The sequence below is a fragment of the Equus asinus genome, chromosome 6 (genome assembly GCF_041296235.1).
Source record: "Equus asinus isolate D_3611 breed Donkey chromosome 6, EquAss-T2T_v2, whole genome shotgun sequence".
Taxonomy (NCBI): Eukaryota; Metazoa; Chordata; class Mammalia; order Perissodactyla; family Equidae; genus Equus; species Equus asinus.
Window position 1 is genome coordinate 81,822,492 of NC_091795.1, and position 18,326 is coordinate 81,840,817.

The 18,326-nt window shown below is 52.3% G+C and overlaps 1 protein-coding gene and 1 long non-coding RNA gene across 42 annotated transcripts in view; both read left to right on the forward strand.

Annotated features, from left to right (window-relative positions):
- The window catches only part of DTNB (dystrobrevin beta), a 234,455-nt gene extending 227,787 nt beyond the window's left edge, over positions 1–6,668 (forward strand). For 21 of the 41 annotated variants that reach the window (XM_070512459.1, XM_044772073.2, XM_070512490.1 and 18 more), the window contains 3 exons: positions 851–904; positions 4,403–4,436; positions 6,353–6,668. In XM_070512459.1, coding sequence (XP_070368560.1) covers positions 851–904; positions 4,403–4,407 — 59 coding nt within the window. In that variant the 3' untranslated portion in view covers positions 4,408–4,436; positions 6,353–6,668. The remainder of the gene's footprint in view (positions 1–850; positions 905–4,402; positions 4,437–6,352) is intronic. The other 20 variants (XM_070512491.1, XM_070512488.1, XM_070512465.1 and 17 more) reach the window with 1 other exon arrangement.
- A 2,239-nt stretch (positions 6,669–8,907) lies between these two features.
- LOC139045554 (uncharacterized) lies at positions 8,908–14,938 on the forward strand. The gene is made up of 3 exons (XR_011504135.1): positions 8,908–9,034; positions 10,183–10,277; positions 14,802–14,938. It is a non-coding gene; the product is annotated as an uncharacterized lncRNA (long non-coding RNA).
- The last annotated feature ends 3,388 nt before the right edge of the window (positions 14,939–18,326 follow it).

Genomic DNA, 18,326 nt, shown 5'->3' on the forward strand with positions numbered 1-18,326 from the left:
TCAGCCTTTCTGTAACCAATTTGTCCTTGTTCCTCCCTCAAAGTCTACCAGAGTAAGTTCATTCCCACCCCTTCACATTAGCCTTTCAGGTGCTTGATGGCGGAGAGCATGGCTCGCCCTAAGCCTTCTCTGTAGGCTAACTGTTCGTACTTCCTTCAGCATTCCTCGTGTGACGTGGTTGTCACTGTCCTCCTGTCTGCCCGTGCTGGGATGTGGCCGAGTGTTTCAAGGCCCCAGTTCAAAGCGGGTTCCCGGGGCTGAGCACACTTCTCTCTGCAGAGCACAGTGAGCGTGGCCTCCCTGAGCAGGCCCCTGGGGAAGCAACCTTAGATGGCATTAGCTTTTCCCACACAGCCACTCTGCCCTGTTCAGTCATTTTAAGTTTGTTGTCAGCTAAAACCTCTAGATTTTTTCTTCTTCTTTTTTTTCTGGAAGCTGGTGTTAAGCTAGGTGTTCCCCACTGTGCTGTTGGATGGTTGTGTTCTTGACCCTGAATACAAGATGTTAGCTGTATCCCTAGCAGATGTCATCACCTCAGGGAAAACAGGCATAGAGAAGAGGCAGCTCCCCAGCCCAGTCACCAGGGAGGCCAGCAACAGAGCCAGCAGCAGCGTGGGTGACATCAGGCTGCTCTGTTTCTGTGGGCTCAGGGTTTATGGGCAGCTCGTTTTAGGCAGTGCTGGGGCGTGGACACACGGTGCAGACCAGGTGCGTGTCAGCCCCTGGAGGCCTACAGCCGTGAGCCTTTAGCTGGGGCTTCATCCCAAGCGCCTCAGTTACTCCCTTCATCCTCCTCCTATGCTTGTACTGTGCTGAAGGATCACTGGCCTCCTTGGACTTGTTTTCACAGCAGAGGAAGGTGCAGAGGAAGAAGAAGAGAAGATGCAGATTGGGAAAGACAGAGGTAAAGGCAGCTCCACGGGACCGCAGTCCAAATGGGAGCAGAGCTACATAGCCCCCGAGGGAGACCCCGCTCCCTTTCGTTTCTGCTTTCCTTCCTGCTGCCACCTTTCCCCAAGGCTTTCAGACCCCACAGTCCTTCCACCTGTTTTTCCCAACTGACTATCAAGTTTTCCCTAGAGATGATAGTGTCAGTCAATCAACAGACGCTTTCTGACTTCTTGATGCTATGATAGATGTTTGGGATACAGGAAGTAGATACAGAGGAAACACAAATCACGCCCCCTCACCTCAAGGAGTTTAAAATATAGTTAGGAAAACAAGACCAAGATGTGCAAAATAAATAGGAGAGAAAATGAAGTGGCAGGAAAAGTTAATCATCAAACTTTGACGGTAGGATTATAAATACAAGAAGCATTTCTACAAAGGAATATTCTGGGCAGAATAGCCAAATGGTTTTGTGGCTTCATGGAAGAATGAAGAGCGATAAAGCAAGGTATCAGTGAAGGACAGCAACGCCATCCTAGTTTTATTGCATATAAAACCTACTTAATAACTTGTACAAAGAGCTGTGCTAAATGATTTCCATGTGTGATCTCATTTAATCCTTAACAACCCTGTGGGATACATAATAATATCCCCCATTTTACCAATAAGGAAGTAGCTCAGAGAAACACAGATCGTGCAAATGTTAAGAAGCAGAGATTGGATTTGAATTGGATCTTTCTGACTCCAAACTTCATAGTCTTAATCTTTATGTTTCTCTGTTATAATGAATAGATAAAATTCTCTTTGGACATTTGAGAGTTAGCTGTTATTTCTGTCACATTTTAATATGTATATTGCCAGATTCCTCCAAAATGTAAGCTCCACACGGCAGAGATTTTGGTCTGTTTTGTTCACATTTTGTCCCCAGTGCCTAGAACAATGCCTGGCCCATAGTGGGATGTCAATAAATTAACAAATATAAGGAAATAAACAAGGGGATGAGCTCGAGAGCATTTTGTCAGGGGTGGAGATGGAGTGGCTGCTGTGAGGAGGCAAAGGCATGGAAGGAGAGAAGGAGCCAACACCAGCTCGCTCAGGTCCCTGCTGGATGCCCTGCAGTTCACACACCCTTCCTGTTTGATTTCACAGCCCCAGGAGGGAAGGGTTCTAGACAGGGCTCAGAGCGGTTGAATAACTTGCACAGGCAGTAGGTGGTAGAGCCTGGTTTCAGCCCAAGTATCTCTAACTCCACTTCCCGTGCTTTAGTCTGAGCTGACTAGTAGACTAAGTGAAGTGAAAAAAAGTCTTAAGGAAAGGTGAAAAGAAGTCAAGAGGGAGATACAGACAAGGCAGCTGTGATGGGAAGGGGAAGCACCTTGGAATGGGGGTCTGCAGCAATGTTTGCCCATAGAAGGGGGTGTGGATGAGAGAGGGAGGTCTTTGCAGTTTGTCAGCAAGGACACTAAAATTGCCAAGGAAGAAAACAGGAGAAGATTAAAAACATACTCCAGGTGCTGAAATCATCTAGTGAGTCAGAGCGAGGCCTGGGAGGAAGTGGACAATAGCTGTGATGAACTGATGAAAATGACATATTTGGCATGGGTGTCAAAAGGTCAGAAGTAGAGGGCAGCAGTGTTTGAAGCATCTAGAAATGCTACAGAGAAATGTGCAGAAGACTGATTTCCTTGTGCCAATAGGGGACTAGGAAGAAGGCAGGAGGGTTGTAGTGCAAGAGGCGAAAAGAAGAGGAGATAACACAGAGATAAATTTACACTTATGTAAACACACACTCCACACACAGGCACACACGCACACCCGCAATCCAGCCAGATCCCGGCATTTGTGTGGAATGTTCTTGGCTGAAGACGTAACAGCTGCTGCTTTGGCCTCCCTTCCCATATGCCCTCCCTTCCCCAGTAGCTTTCCCTACAGCCTCTGCTCCATCTCCCTCCAAGGCACAGAGAACTCTGCCCGACCACTTGGGCCTGGCCCTGACATGGACGCCAGCCCTTAGTCCGGGCTCGTCTAAGTCTGGATGTAGGCCCCATCTCATATATGGAGTGGGATGGTTTCCCTTGCCTGGTGCCTCCTGGCCTCAGGGGCCCTCTGCCTCTGCACCTGCGTTGCCTTGTCAACACTTCTTCTTTCTGTCCCTCTTGCTCTTACTATCTCCTCATCTCTCTTTCAATGCATATAGCAGAGTTTCTGTATGTCTATGTGAAATCTTTTTGTGAGAATGCCTGAATTTCTATTCCTGTGTATTATCTCCGAGGAGAAGAGTGTTAAGAGTTGGGGCAAGAGTTGGGTAGAGTTTTAAAAAAAGTTTGACTCTCAACATTGCATAGGTCCTAGAACACATCCTTGTAGCTAAAATGTAGCTGTTCTGTGGATGTGCTTATCAAACCAAGCGTTTTTATGCAGGGACCTCCTGATTCTCTCTGTGATCTGGGCATGCGATCTCACTATAGACTGACGTTGCAGTAACGAATGTCACTTAGGCATTAGAGAGCAGTAACTGTCAACCATAAAGAGAGAGGGAAGATTCGCTTCTTTGGATTGAAGTGCTGACATAAGATAAACACAACCTGGCCAGCACCCTGTCAGGCAAACAGAGTCTGCTCAAAGCAAAATCTGTAAGAGCCAAATGGACACTTTTGCACAATTCATGACCGAGCTGGACACGCCAGCCACATTCGTCCCTACCTCAGGCCTCTCCCTGCCCTGCCCTGGCTCTCTGTCTGGCTGCATCCTGGGTAAAGCTTCTGCTGCATTGGGTTGGGGTCCCCTTCCTCCTTTACACCCCCTCACCTCTTCCCTTGAATGGTGAGTACTTGTAACTGAGACTGCACAGGTGAAGCATAGATGTCCCCATATGACTTCAGAGCTCTCAGTGCCTCTTGGCTACTCCAGAGCCTCATCTTATGCTCCTGTGTCCTTCAGTATTGCCTCTCCCAGAACCTGACGTCCACGGTGTTAGGAGCTGTCAGTCCGGTCTGCACACTTAAGGAACGCTGGTACATGTCTGGTAGACTGACACAGGAGTGCTCTATGAGAACAGACACTGGCTTTTGAGGCTCCAGGCGGTGTTCGAGATTCCAGAGTGAGCCAGAGTGTGACTGAGCGTTCCCAACAGATAAGTCTGCAGGAAGGAAATCCTGCCCTTCTTGAAGTGTGGTTCACTTTCGCTTGTTCACCTTCAGAACTGGACGGCGGCGCCCCTGATGTAACTGCTCCCTAGACTTCAGGTGGCTTCGTTTCCATTTCAGTGTTATTATTTTCCTTCTCCTGAGAGGCCTTGTCTCCATGGCTGCTTGATGTCAGTCGTGGCTGCTGGTAGTAGGTAGCATGACTCTCCCCGTTTTCACACCTGGTCAGGGAAAGTCGGCCTGTGAGGAACAAAGGAGAGAGGCAAGTGCAGAAGCCCATGGGTGCGTGGGTCAGGGAGGCCCCAGGAGAAGATCGGGGGTGGTGAGAAGACCCTGGGTGTGACCTTGGTGTGTTGTTTACTGCACAGGTTAGCAGAGGAGCCGGGACAGAGAGGAAGCACGGTGAGTAGAGTGTTCTCTGTCCTCCCCACGGCCCCCTTTCCCTCCCCTCCTCTTCAGTCACACTTCCCAAGCCAGAACCATCCTAACAAGTGGAGATTGAGTTAGGGTTTCCTTTAAAGAGCCCAGCCACACCTCTCCCTCTCCCAGCCCTGCAGCATACCCGCTTGGCCCAGTTTCCAGGTCCTGACCCGTCTTGTGCTGCACTGGGCCTGGGCCTCAGGCAGGGCTTGGTGTTGCCTGTGTCTGGATGCATCGGCAGACCAGACACTGCTGGCTGAAACGGGCCCTGGGAGCAGGCGTCCCAGGTTGGCTGAGAGCCACCCACTTCCCGGGGCTGCCTCTGCCTCCTTGCTCCTTATTTCCCAGAGCCATTGTCATTTCTCTCCTGGGATCCAAACCACAGCCAGCGCGCCCCTGGGGTTCCATCATCCAGAGCCAACCCGCTGTGCTACCTGACCACAGGCGCATCCTTGTGTCATGCCGGGTCATGCAGACTCCATAAAGCCGACCAGGCCGTTTCCCATGGTGCCTGGCCAAGCTGCACCTTCTCACTTTCTAAAGCAGAGTTAATAAGAGTACAGTTCTCCTCACAGGCAGATGCCCATTGCCCTTAGGAATTAGTCTTTCACATTTTTCCATCTCAAGACCTTAACTCTTATCTAGTCCTGGTTCCAAGATATTGCAGCTCTGGCCATGCTCACTAAAAGGAAGGGACGAAAATAATTGGACAGCCTATCAGTTCTGGAGAAGAGTTCCTTCAAGGATAGATTCCTTTGGTGCAGCCATGAGATTTCTCTTTTATTTTTCAATCTTTTCTCCCCCCAATCCCTCCACTTCTTGTGTTTAAAAATTAGGCCATCTTCCTCAGTTACAGATCTTCCAGCCGGAAGAGCCAGGGCTGCAGCCCCATGATCCAGAAAAGGACCTTTCCCAGACACCCTCTTCTCCTCCCCCAGTAGTCTCCTCCTGGAGCAGCCTCCAGGCCTTTTCCTGAGCCCTCCCTCTCATCTGCACCGGGCCCTGGAGCAGCTCTGGTCGCTCTCACTCGGGACCTGCCGCCTCTGAGGCTGTGCTGACTCAGGGATCCGGCGGGCTGCAGGTGGGCAGACCCAAGCTGTAGAAGCTCTCTCTGCCCTGGAAATGACAGAGCCTCCGGGGCTTGGGCAGGTACTACCTACACGCTGCACATTCAGACGAGGCCCTTCCCGACGGCAGGCCTGGGCTGCCATGGCAGACGAGGGAGTCAGGAGCTGACTTGCCCTTCGGGAGCCTGCCAGAGCCCCTCTCCCCAGGGCACAGCGGAACTGAGGGATAAGGAAGGGCCTGGTAGAGCCATCTCCCCGCCCCCTCTTCATGCAGGTGAGGACACTAAGGCTCACCACCAGGAGCTTGGTGCCAGAACTGGAGTCGGAGCTGGGTCTGCTCCTGACCCTGTCCTCTGACCCCGTCAGGAGCTATGAGACTCTCACCAACAGCAGAGTCATGAAAAGCATAAAGTTCCATGGACCGTCGAGTTCCGTTCTCCACCAGCTCGAAGCTACGGCTTTCTCCCCTGCCACTCAGGATTTATGGACCCATCTCCAACCTCTTTGCGCTTCTCCTCACCCACAGTTCTTCCCAAGAAACCACCACATTCCAAACCTTACACTGCGAACCCAGTTCTTTCTCTCTTCCCTGGAAACATTGCCTGACCCTGTGGCCTAAGCAGTCACTCTCAAAGACTCTGGGTTAGGTACCCCCAGAAAACACAATGCCCCTTTCCCTGAAAGGGGGCCTGAGCGCTTTGCGTCTCCTGAGTTGGAAGGGAAGGATCCCAACAGCCCATCTCGGTACATTGTCTCATCCCCAGCAGGTGTTAGCGTTTGCTCCGAGACCCTCGGTAGTGCCCGTGAGTAACTTGTGTCTGTCCTGCACAGGCACAGGGGATGTGGAGCGAGCTGGCATCGACATGAGGAAGGCGAGGTCCTCCCCCAGAGGCACATTCCTGTTCATCTTTCCACTGCACACCTGGACCAGGCTTGCAGGCTGCCAGACGTCACCCCGCCAGGGAGAGGAGAGCCCGAGCCCGTGGGACGTGGGAGGGCCCTCCAGATGCTGCTGTTGGTGGGCCTCCCACTGGCACAGTCCTGCATGAACTAGCATCTTCATCACTCCCCTTGGGGCATGGTCTCATCTCTGCAACAGGAATTTACCAGGAGGTTGAAAAGAGAAAAGAAACAGCAGGAATCTCCAGTGTGTGTGACCTGATCGAGTTCTTGCTGGTGTCTTGCCAGCACATGGGGTGCTCCCCAGAGTGGGGGCACGAGTTTCCTCCCTACTTTTGACCTTTAAAAACCAACAGATTTTCTTCCCTCTGTCGTGCAAAGACAGCTTCAGGCCTTGCTCAGTTCTACAGACATTCACACCCTGGCCACAGTGCTAAAAATAGCCTCCTTCCTTTCTCTCACACTGGTTAGCTTCCGCCCCGTTTGATGCCACTGCTCTGCAGCCTAGGCGGGAAGGGGGAGCAAAGAGCTCAGCACTGCAGCCCTGGGCGATTCCACCTCCAGCCATGAGAGGATTCTGTGCAGCCAGGCCAGGGGCTGCCGGGCAGGGAGCACTGACCCTTGACCGCCAGAGGGAGCACTAACCCCAGGGTGCTGTGCTCACGCGGCCTCTCCCCTTCGCAGGGTTCCATTCTGCTCTGCACTCGTGATAATCAATCCCAATTCCCAGTGATTTTCATTTATTTTTTTCTCTTCCCTGGGCTCCAGGATGTTATTTTTAGTAGAAGAACTGCTATAAATATTTATAAAGGGTAGTGACTGGAATGAAGTGAGAGGCCCCACAGCTGGTTCTCACATCCCCCCAACATACACACCTCTGCAGACCTCTGCCCGCTGCCTGAGGAGGTCTGTGCAGAGCCAGTGGGCTCAACCCATAGGCATCCACGGATAGAGTCCCACGGAAGCTTCGTGAGGGAGCTGTTGGGTAAGAGAGAAGGGGCGGGTTAGCTCTGTCCGTCCTTCCTCTCCACGTGCCTCTTCTCCCTCATTTACTCCCGTGTCTAACGGACGTCAAGACGCTCTGTTAGGCCCAAGTCCCCAGAGTCATAAGCAGTAGGTATGAGGGGCCGGTGCAACTTGGATTGCTCCAGCTGTGTGAGAGCACGCAGGAAAGCGGGAGCCGGGAAGCTGGTTTCCCCTCAGGTGTGAGAGCGCTCCCCTCCTAGCCTCAGGAGAAGCCCACACCTAGTGGAGGGCTTGCCTCCCACAGCAGCTCCTGGGCACTGCCTAGGTCCACACTGTGACCAGCACTGAGCTGAGGCCCTGGAGAGCCAGCAGGGGCTCTGGTAAAAGGAAAACACTGGTGGAAAGGAGCTCCCACACTCCCAGGAAGCAGGGCTTGGGGCTTGCCTGGAGGCCAGAAGAGGCAAGAGTGACAGTAACCACGTGAAAGTTCAGGGGACGCTCGGTGCCAACCAATGGTGAGATTCGTTGTGGGGGCGCTACAGCAAGCTCTTGGAGATCACGACGCTGTTAGGTGACTCTGTGCTTCCCTCCACCATCCTGACTGCTCACACTCTGAACTGCTTGCTTCTTCCGGAGCAGAAAGAGCCAAAGGAACAGTCAGAGTAAAAGCACCAGTGGCTCCAGACAGCCGAGTGCATGTGCTGAGGTGCACGTGGCATATGGCAGTGTCTCCTGGGCCCCATGTCTCCTGGGCCACTCCACCCTGGGAGGCTGCCCGGCCCGCAAGGCTGATCACTCAGCAGGTTCTCTTGCTGTCTGCTGGCCTCTGCAAAGGAGTAGCCTTACTGTGTTCAGCCCCAGGAGAGGCTCTGAAGTCCCGACCTCTCGCCATTTACCAGCACCTGGAGGGTGATAAGGGGGCTGGAGGGAACCACAGGGATGAACTCAGATGCCGGCATGGCAGTGCATGGAGTGTCCCATTTATATATAAATTCTTGTTGACAGTTGGTTTCTTTTAGAGCTGGAATGTCCACCATTAGCTAAGGCCACTCCTGACTTCTTGGCATCTGCTTTAGACCACAGGTCCATGTCAGAAGCTGAAAGCCGAGTCCCTTTCCTCAACGCTGACCTGGGATACAGGTGGCCATCCTATAGAGAGCACTTCCTGCTTAATTGCTGTATGACCATTCAGGAGTCTAATTTAAGTAGATGATCTTTTGAGAGAAGTGACTGTCAGCATCACGGACCGCCTGGGCTGGTGCTGTTTTGTAACTGTGAAGAACCCTAGAGAGGTCCTAAAGGCATCCTGGGTTTTGAGGAAATTGTGGCTGCACCAAGCTCAGGTCCATAGATACCAGCCATGCCGAGGTTCCGTGTACTTTCACAGCTCCGTCATCTGCTGGCTGTGCTTTCTCTACTGGCAGACTCCCCCTCTTCCACATTGCTTACTCCCTGCTCTTGTAGTCAGTGACAGCTTCAGAAAGGTATGTTGCTATGGCAATGCCTAGAGCCATCTGAATTCCTGCTGCACCTTCTGAAGAAAAGGGCTTATGAAGAACCATTTGGTGGATTCCAAATCTAGCCTTCCCTGGCCTCTCCTCTCCTCCGTCAGGGGTCAGATGCCCTCTGCAGACTGAAGTGTGGCAGGTAGGTAGTCCATTCTTGCTGGAGAAGACACTCCTCATAGCTGCAAGCCCCATGCACCTGGACAGGTTCTCCAGGTGTGGATCAGGAAACTGAGATTGCCTACCTAGAGCTCTTAGGTAAGACACAATACCAGTGGTTCTTAAACTTAGAATCCCCTGGAAGGCTTGGGAATGTATGGATAGCTGGGTCCCACCCTCAGAGTTTCTGATTCAGTAGCTCTGGGGTGGAGCCAGAGAATTTGCGATTCTAACAAGCTCTCAAGTGGTGTTGGTGCTGTTGATCCAAAGACCACCCTGTGAGGACCACTGTACACATTTATGAGGAGGAGAAAAGTATCCACGTGAATGCAAGAAGCCATCGCCAATCAGGTGGAGAAGGGCCAGAGTCAGTTGTCTCTTCTAGAGAAAGAAAGAGGAGGGCCTCTGCAGTCCCATGGCCAGGGGCCCTGGGAAACACATGCTGGGACTGGTGGTCCTACACTGTTTCTTTTTGATCCCCAACAATCAATAAACAAAGACCTGTCCCCAAGATGTGAAGGAGGGGGCAGCATCACCAGTGAAGCCTTGAACTTAGGGGAGATCAACATCGTGAGCTTAGTGGCTGAGTGGGTGGTGCACAGTCTAGAGTCTTAGTGGGGATGAAGGCCAACGGCTTGTGTGGCTCAGGAGGGAGAAGAGGAGAAGGGGTGTCGCAGGCAGCTAGCCCCCACAGTTGGGCTGTTACACCAAGATGCTTTCCCCAGAATGCAAATACGATATTCCACACTAAACAATATTCGGGCCCCAGCTAGACTGCTTCCTTTTACCCTACCTGAAGCTCCAACTTCCGTGCGTAGTATTCTCCTAAGAAACAATGTTTACTGGAGGACCTAAGATAAATGTTGCAGGCCTACCCAGTTATGAATGGCAGATGCCAAGGATTCTGATGCCTTCTCTGCACACAGAGCCCCACCAGGAAAACCAGATTTCTGTAGTGATGGGCTTGGTGTCTCTCCTGCCCAGGCATGTCTGCAAACAGGTGGAGCACACTGGCACCATCTGCCTTCTACCTTCTACCCCAAGGCAGGACAGCTAGCGTAGGGCCATGGCATAAAAGAAGTGGGCATCGAGTCAGTTTACCAGTTCCAGAAAGCAATATTCGTTTTCCAGTTCTGTGAAGGTTTGGATGGATGGTGAGTGAAGAGGCAGACACCAGATAGCCATCCTTGTATTTCTGAAGTAAATGGAGCCTAGCACTACTAAAGGTCAGAGATTAAGAAGGCACAGGTAGCGTATGGTGGGACTGTCATTCATTTGAGAAGATACTTGATGAGGACTATGTGCGGGCCTCTAGGCCCCCTCTGCAGGTCTTCAGGATTCACTGAATGCAGGGCCTTCGGGGTTAAGGTTGAAGCCTGGTCTGAGTTCATAACTAGGGAGCGAGGGGTGAGCTTGGAGGAACTGCATTGTCCTCTGAAGGCCAGCAGACTGGGGAGAAGGGGTGCAAACTGAGGCCACTGTTGGGGAGTGGGGGGGGGGGCATAATGGTCACTGCTGAGAGTCGGTTCTAGTCACTTAGAAATGTTGATCTTTGGGCCCGTGAATATGAGAGAAGACTGGGAAGAGTGTCCTCACCAGTTAAAGGATCATGATTCATGTATAGAAACCCTATAGCCCCTTGGGGCCCAGGCTCACTGCCAAATAATGAGGAATAAATTATAATTCATAATCAAGTATAGCCTGGGCCAACCTGGTGGCGCAGTGGTTAAGTTCGTGTGTGCCACTTCCTGGCGGCCCAGGGTTCGCCGGTTCGGATCCCGGGTGCGGACATGGCACCACTTGGCATGCCATGCTGTGGTAGGCATCCCACATATAAAGTAGAGGAAGATGGGCACGGATGTTAGCTCAGGGCCAGCCTTCTCAGCAAAAAAGAGGAGGACTGGCAGCAGTTAGCTCAGGGCTAATCTTACTCAAAAAAAAAAAGAAAAGTGTAGCCTGAATCCCCTTCAGCCCCAGCAAGAGTCCTCAAGCAGATAATAGGAGAACTTGTGAGGAAGTTAGCCTACCGCCATTGCTGTACACCTTCCCCTCCGCCCCCCCCCCCCCCCCCCCCCACACACACACAGTGGGCCCTCTGGCTTGCAAGGTTTAGGCCGAAGGTCCTGGGGCTTTCCCTGAGGAAGCAAAGTGACTCAGCGCCAGACTCTTGGGTCTGGGGCCCATCAACAGCAGCAGGCCTCAAGACCACCTGTACCCGGTGGGCTTTTCGTTCAGGTCCCAGCTCATGGGTCATGCCTTCTCCACCATGGCCTAGTTCCAAGAACTTTGTCACTTAGTCTCTTTCCCTCCCCACCAGAGATGACACCCTTGTACGCAAGGCATCCATCCCCTAAGAGGAAGAATTCAGTCTGGATCCTGGATCCAGACCCTCTAGAAGTCTTCCCCACCCACAGCTCCTCAGGATCTGAAGTCTGGTTGTCGGGGCCCCATCCCCATGCTCCCTGAGAGCAAGCCCTGTGGCTCCTCCTCGCTTCTCCACAAAGCCTGATGCCACTGGGTGGCGATGGGTGGTGTGTCTTGTTCACCAGCTCATAAACAGCCTGAGGAACTTGCCTGGGTGACCGCCCTGCCTGCCTTGGCCCCTTGGCCTTCGAGGTATTACCTCTTTGGGGCTCCCCTGAGAGTGTGGGTCTTTCAGAAGAAAGACTATGCCCCTGGGGCTGCTGAGAAGGAAGCCATGCAGAGAGGAAGTAGAGAGCTGGGGAGGCAGGGTGCAGCTCCGGGACAGGGCAGGGCAGGAGCCAGGCACAGATGTTGGCTGTGAAGGAGTCAGACAGCCTGAGCTTCCTTCTGGACCAGCCCCTCGGATGGGAGTCAGGCTGGACAATGGGTGATTGTGAGGAGGGGGGCCTCCAAGCTTGGGATCCTCTGAGGTCCCCCTCTTCCTTGACTGCTGGTTGGTGTTTGCCCTACTCTCCTCATTGCCTAGGCAGCTGTCCTGAGTTCATCCTTTGCCACCCAGCCTACCCTGGGAGCCCACTCAGACCGAGGGATGGGGAGAGCAGCAGGTGAAGCGAGGGACACATGGGCTGAAGGACCAGGGAGAGGAGTGTGGAAGAGGAAGAAAGGGCTGGCAAGAGAGGCAGAGGTCAGGGTGAGGAGAGGAATGTTTAACACTCGGAGACAGGAGCCTGGACTGCAGGTGGAGACCAGAAAGATGAGGAAGAAGAGTGGCTGGGAGGAGGCAGGGCTGGGTGGCTTCTGCTCACTCCTGAGCCCCAGGCTTCGGGTATCTCATTCCTGTCCTATTGTTGCCACAGCTCAAGGGCCCGAGATTTTCCCCTAATTACATCCCCACCAGCCTTCCACCCTTAGCTAGGGTGAGACCACACTGCACATGCCTTTGCCTGGGATCCCTAGCATGGCCCCGCCCCAGGCACAGGCCGGGCCCAGAAGGCAGAGGCCTTATCTCCAGGCCCCTCCCTCCTCCACCCCCAACCCTGACCCCAGCCTGGTTTATAGGTGCAGCCTCAAAGGGGGTTGGGTGGAATTTCCCTGGGGGTTGTCTGGTATTAGCTTGGGGTCGTCGGGAGGCCTCTGGAGCCAAACTTTGCGAACTGTGGGGTTTAAAGCGAGGGTGGAGCAGGGAGAGGCTGTTGTTGAACATTTCTGTTTACTGAGGCCCCTACCCTGACCTGCCCACAGCCCACCTCACCCAGCTCCTAACTAGTCTTTTCCTGCCCCCATTTTATGATGGAGATTGGGTCTTTCTTCCCCTGCATATTCTTTCAATGGAGACAGCTCCCTGGACAAGGTCACTCTCTAGCTGTATTGTACACACACGGCTACCCTCAAAAAGGCCTCAGCACGCCCAGGCACACCCAAGATAGGAACTCACTCCAGCAGGGACCCGGAGGGACTCGGAAGCCACAGTCAGCCCCAAGCCCCTGGGTCGATTGCACTGTTGAGGCACTATGACGCGGCACAAACGAAGAAAATGGAACTCTACCTGGAGAAATTAGCCAACAGAGCTGCTTGAAGGTGTCTAGGAGGGAGTACAGGAAGGAAAATACGAGAACAGAAACAACAGCAAGAGAATTACACGCATAGTCCATGTAGCTGTTCTGTAGGAGGCATGACTGTGCTGTGTACTGATGTCACTGGGTGATGAGAGCCAGGTGGGCTTCTTCAAGAGAGCTTTGTTCTGAAGGGAAGGGAACAAGCATGTGTTCAGTGCCTACTCTGTGCCAGGTGTGTTCACACGTGTGCTCTTATTCAGCGTCAGCCACTCAACAAAGCTGTGATAGAGGTATCATCAGCTCACAGGGGAGCAGGGCTCCGAGAGGTCAAGTCACTTGCCCAAGATCACACAGTGAGGAAGTGGCAAGCCCATCTGACTGCTTGACAGTGGGGCACCCCTACTTCCCCCTGTGTCAGACTGCTGAAGTGACAAACGTCAGCAAAATTTCAAGGAGGAGGAAGAACATGCCAAGTATAGGAGGAGGAGCGGAGAGATGGGGAGGGGAGGGAAGTGGAGTGTGGAGTCGACTGACTTGACTGGAGCCTGGTCCACCTGCTTTGAAATCCTTAATGGAAAAATAATCACCCAGATTTGCTGATTTTTTTTTTTTAATCTTAACCAAGATAGCCTCTCTAGTTCTTACTGCCACCTTTGCCCCTGAGCATACCCTTCTCCTAAGCTCCCCAGTAATGTGGACCCGACCTGCACCTGCCACCGACAGTTGAGTTTGTTTCCCGCAGGTACAGGCTCCATGAGACTAAGCCCGGCAAGAAGAGAAGGCAGGAACGGTAGCGTGAGCCAGCACATACGTGGCACACACGTGTGCCGGCACTGTTCTAGGCACATTGACTTAATCCCCACAACTTTCCTGAAAGATACTGCTAGCACTGTCATCCCTGTCACAGATGAGGCAACTGGAACAAGAGAAGTGTTTTTGCCAGGGACATGGGGGTAGCAAGTGTCGGGGACTTGAATCCAGGCAAGCTGTCTCCACGGGCATCGCCTAACCACCGTGTGCTGCCTTTATGGCTAGCAGATGTGGACGAGAGAGATTTCTGTGCCTGGCCCTGGGCTGTGCTTTCTGCAGGTCATCTCATGCAGGAGAGGAAGAGGCGGAGGTTTGGCCTGTGGTTAAGCAGTGTGATCTTTCACTAGGCCCACTCTGCATTTTGGAAGCCTCACTCGCATGGACGAATATTAATGTCTGGTCCTACTGACTTGGCAGGGCCGGACTGGAAGGTCCCCCATCCACCTGTCACATTCAGCCCTGACCAGGCCTTGCACTAAAGGGTCAGCCCTGGGTGGCAGAATCCCCAGTAGACGCGGTTGATGGGGTATCAACAGGAATTTAATCATTAACCCCACAGAGACGCTGTGATGTTGCCACAGCTATTGAGGGTCAGGGCAAGTCAGAGAGTTCTCGAATGTGAATGAGCCATCTTGATACCCCAGGAAACTGCTGCCAAGGAAATCAAATGGTTCAGGGCCACACAGGGAGGTGGTGGAGGAGCTCCTGGAGGAATGTGCCGGTCCTTCCAGGCTTCTTTCTGTTAAGGAGCATCGAGTAAACTGGTTCCGTTGCGTAGGATCATCCTGAATCTTAGGCTGGGTATTTAGGGACACTCCTCCATGAGAACATACCAATCACTGTACGCCTCACTTTAAGTCCTGGTCTTAGGCTAAATGAGCATTCACCCCGCCCTCCTGCCTAAGCCTCGTCCCAGAGCATCCTCATTAACTGACAACGATGCTTCTGTCTAATCACCAGGCTTTGCCAACCACACACGACATCCACCCTGCCCGAGGAAGGTCTGCCTGGAGCCGTGTCATAAAGTGACTGACCTGGACTAATCTGACCAAACACAGGGGACCCCCCTCTTCTCTGCTGCTTTTAAGTCCCCTGCAAAATTGGGTAAATAGGTAGGTATTGCATTAAAATAGAGTTCTTCATCTGCCATCCGCAGTTGGCTGGGTGTATAAAATGTCTCTGCCCTCAAGAGGCTTCAGCCCAAGGCAGGAGGGCCTAGATATAAAAAGGCGGTAATACAAAGCGATGCTTGTTAACTACCAGACACACGGTACAGAGAAGTGCTAAGGGAACCAGGTAAGGAAGGAGAGTGCAGCCATAGGTAAACAAAACAGTATCAAAATGCGAAAGACCCGAGAACATGCCGTGTGTCGTTGCATGAGCTCATGCCTTCACTCGCTTGCACACAGCCTCTCCACGGCTCCTTTCAGACAAAGTTCCAGTGAGTCCTGTTACTGTTTCCTACTCTTGTAAGGTCTTAAATATGTCTGGTCAGCTCCATTAGCATCTTCATTTTGTAAAAACACATACTAAAAACTATTTTTGAAGCAAAACCTTCCTCCCAGGATAAAACTTGCCTTCACTGGCCCTTGTTTTCAGAGGCGGCGCCCCTCCTCTGAGGTCTCTCCCTTTGGAGGCCTGTGGGGTGTCAGGTCCTTGGCTGTTTTCAATTAAACCCCTCAAGCTGAGTAAGTGGCTTTAGCAAGTTGATCTTCCAAAGGGTCAATCTTATTTTGAACCATGTCAAAACAAAATCAACTCAACCTAAAACACAAAGTAAATAAATACATCTGTTTGCAGATTTACCTTAAAAATTACAAGGGCAAAGCAAGATGCAGAGGGACCACAGAGCTTCCCACAGGACAGAGGGATCTATTTTGGTTTCCCCACATTAGGAGGCAAAGAAATGTCAGCACAAACCAGTGTCCTGGCCTCAGGGTGGTTAAGACTGGACTTGGGAGGGGCTGGGCCTGTGGCATAGTGGTTGAGTTCACGCTCTCCAATTTGGTGGCCTGCAGTTCACAGGTTCGGATCCGGGCACGGACCTACACATCACTCATCAAGCCATGCTGTGGCAGCGTCCCATATACAAAATAGAGACTGGCACGGGTGTTAGCTCAGAGACAATCTTCCTCAAGCAAAAAGAGGAAGATTGGCAACAGATGTTAGCTCAGGGCCAATCTTCCTCACACATACACAAAAATAAACAAAAAGACTGGACTCGGGCCTGGGATGATTCCTGTCTCCTCCCTATCTTGGCCCAGGACTGGGGCAGGCTAATGAGAGAACATCCACTTCACCTGCTGTCGCCCGCCTCCTCATCCTTGCCCGCTGCAGACACAGGGCCAGGAAAGGTGTCTGGCCCTCAGGCACGTGGGCATCAGAGGCAGGGAGGGTGATGGCCACTGCTCAGCCCCACGTCAGGCTGAAACCTCCTGGGGTGGGTGTTAGCTGGTGACCCCACACTGATGCCGGCACTTGCGCCTGCCCCAGTCGCATTTGCCAGCTTCGCCCCCTGAGGAAGGAGCACTCTGAGGAGCATGTCACCACAGGTGCTGGGTGCTAATCATCTGGACTAAAGAGGTGGACACTTTGCTTGCTGTTTGGGGTCTAAATTGGAGGGCATAAGAGGGTGGCCCAAAGTCATTTTCTTTGACGCAGGAGGTGTTTTTAAAACAATTTAATGGGTTGCAAAGGGTGAAATGTCAGAAGACTTCACAGGAAAATCCAGATTTATGGCTTCTCTGGAAAAGTTAGGATGTCTGGCTGTACTGGTCCCACAGTTCTTCCATGGCAACAGGTCTATCGAAGCCCCTCTGACGCCCTCCCCTCTCATCCGTGTGTCCTGGGGCAGCTGCTCTGGGGGCCGCTGCGGGCATGGAACTGGCAGGCTGTTCCTGCTCTGTGGGGTTGTCCTTGCATCCTCTGAAGCCCCAGCCAGAGAACACCCCCGGCCGTTCCCAAGCAGCAGCCCACAGGGGGCCTCCGTCTGACTCTGAGGAGGAGAACGAACCCTTTTAATAAGAGCCCAGACAACTGAACTGGGGAGCACAGACTTGTGGGAAAGCATCCACACCCACAATTCGTCCACCCTTTACCATGCTGCTTCCGTGCAGATCCAGAGCTTTCTGGGGCAGGAGGGCCAGAGGGGGGCCTCGCTGCTGAATCACTCAGTCCTCCAAGCGCCAGTCAGCTGCTCCCAGGGACTTCTGTCACTGTGCCTTCTGCCACCGTGACTCAACACAGGGGGAACTCCAGTGGCAAAAGCCCCACACCCCCAATCTATATGTGGAGCGCACTGTTTTGCTCATCAGCGGTCAATGTAAATTTTGCATAGATAAATACCAAACGGTGGTGTTCCTGGCAGACATGGCCTTGGGCCACCCCATAGTGATGGCAGGCCTGGTGGCGACTGTCCAGGATGGCCCTGAGCTATAAACCAGAAAGGAGCGGTAGTTTTAGAGAAACAAGCACTTGAAGAGTATCAGGAAAGAGTCTTCAGTGTTGTCCCAGTCATGAAGTTAGCAGCCACCCAGCCCAGACGCACACCTTCCTTGAAACGTTTATGCTTCATGTCTCCATTCATTCAACACATACGACCTGGAACCTTGAAGCTTTTTGACATGTGCTCTTCTCTTCCTGGATGGACTGTAAGCTCCCTGAGGGCAGGGAGGGTGACATATTTCTTCAGGTCTCCTCACAGCACGTAAAACTGTGTTCCCCAACATTCCTGGTGACTAAGATGAGTGCTTATGGACAAATACCTAAAGTGCAAATGATTGAATAAATATAGACAGATATATGTAGATAATTAAACTTATCTACCCATCAGTCAACACTCATGAAATGGCAGTCAATTTCTGCCCATCAGTCAACACTCGTGAAATGCTAGGGTGGTGTCTGAACAAAGTTTACAAATGGTATTGCTATTTTACTCCTTTTTTTAAAAAAAGAAAAATCCACCTCCCATCACCTCCTTCCTGAATGATCTCCTCCACCAGCCCCCAGCCCCGTCCCAAAGCTAAAGCATCACAGCTGGACGCTTTCCCCTAGAGGAGCCTGGTCAGCTCCTCAGGATTCTATAGAGCGGCTCCTGCCTGGAGGTGCTTACTGGGCGGGTGGCAGACAGTCCAATTACCCCAGCCCACAGGAAGCAATTTTTCACTCTGTGGCAGTGACCACTGAGGATATGCCCACTTGGGAACTCCCAGAACCTTCCCAGACACACCCACCAACTTGAAACAGGGCAGAAGGGGCTAGAAGACAGAGCGCTGGGTGCATAATGGGTGCTGATTCTAAGCAGGCAAACGGCTGATGTGTGGTGACCCAGAGGGTGCCCTGGCCTGGAAATGAGACTTAGATTAGAAGCTAATTGTTGTGTAGACTCTTCCTAACTAATATGGGTAAAAGACTACTTGTCGGCGCAGTTAACGAGTATGTCATTTAAGATGATTCAGAGGGTATCCACCTGTAGAAAAATCTCAG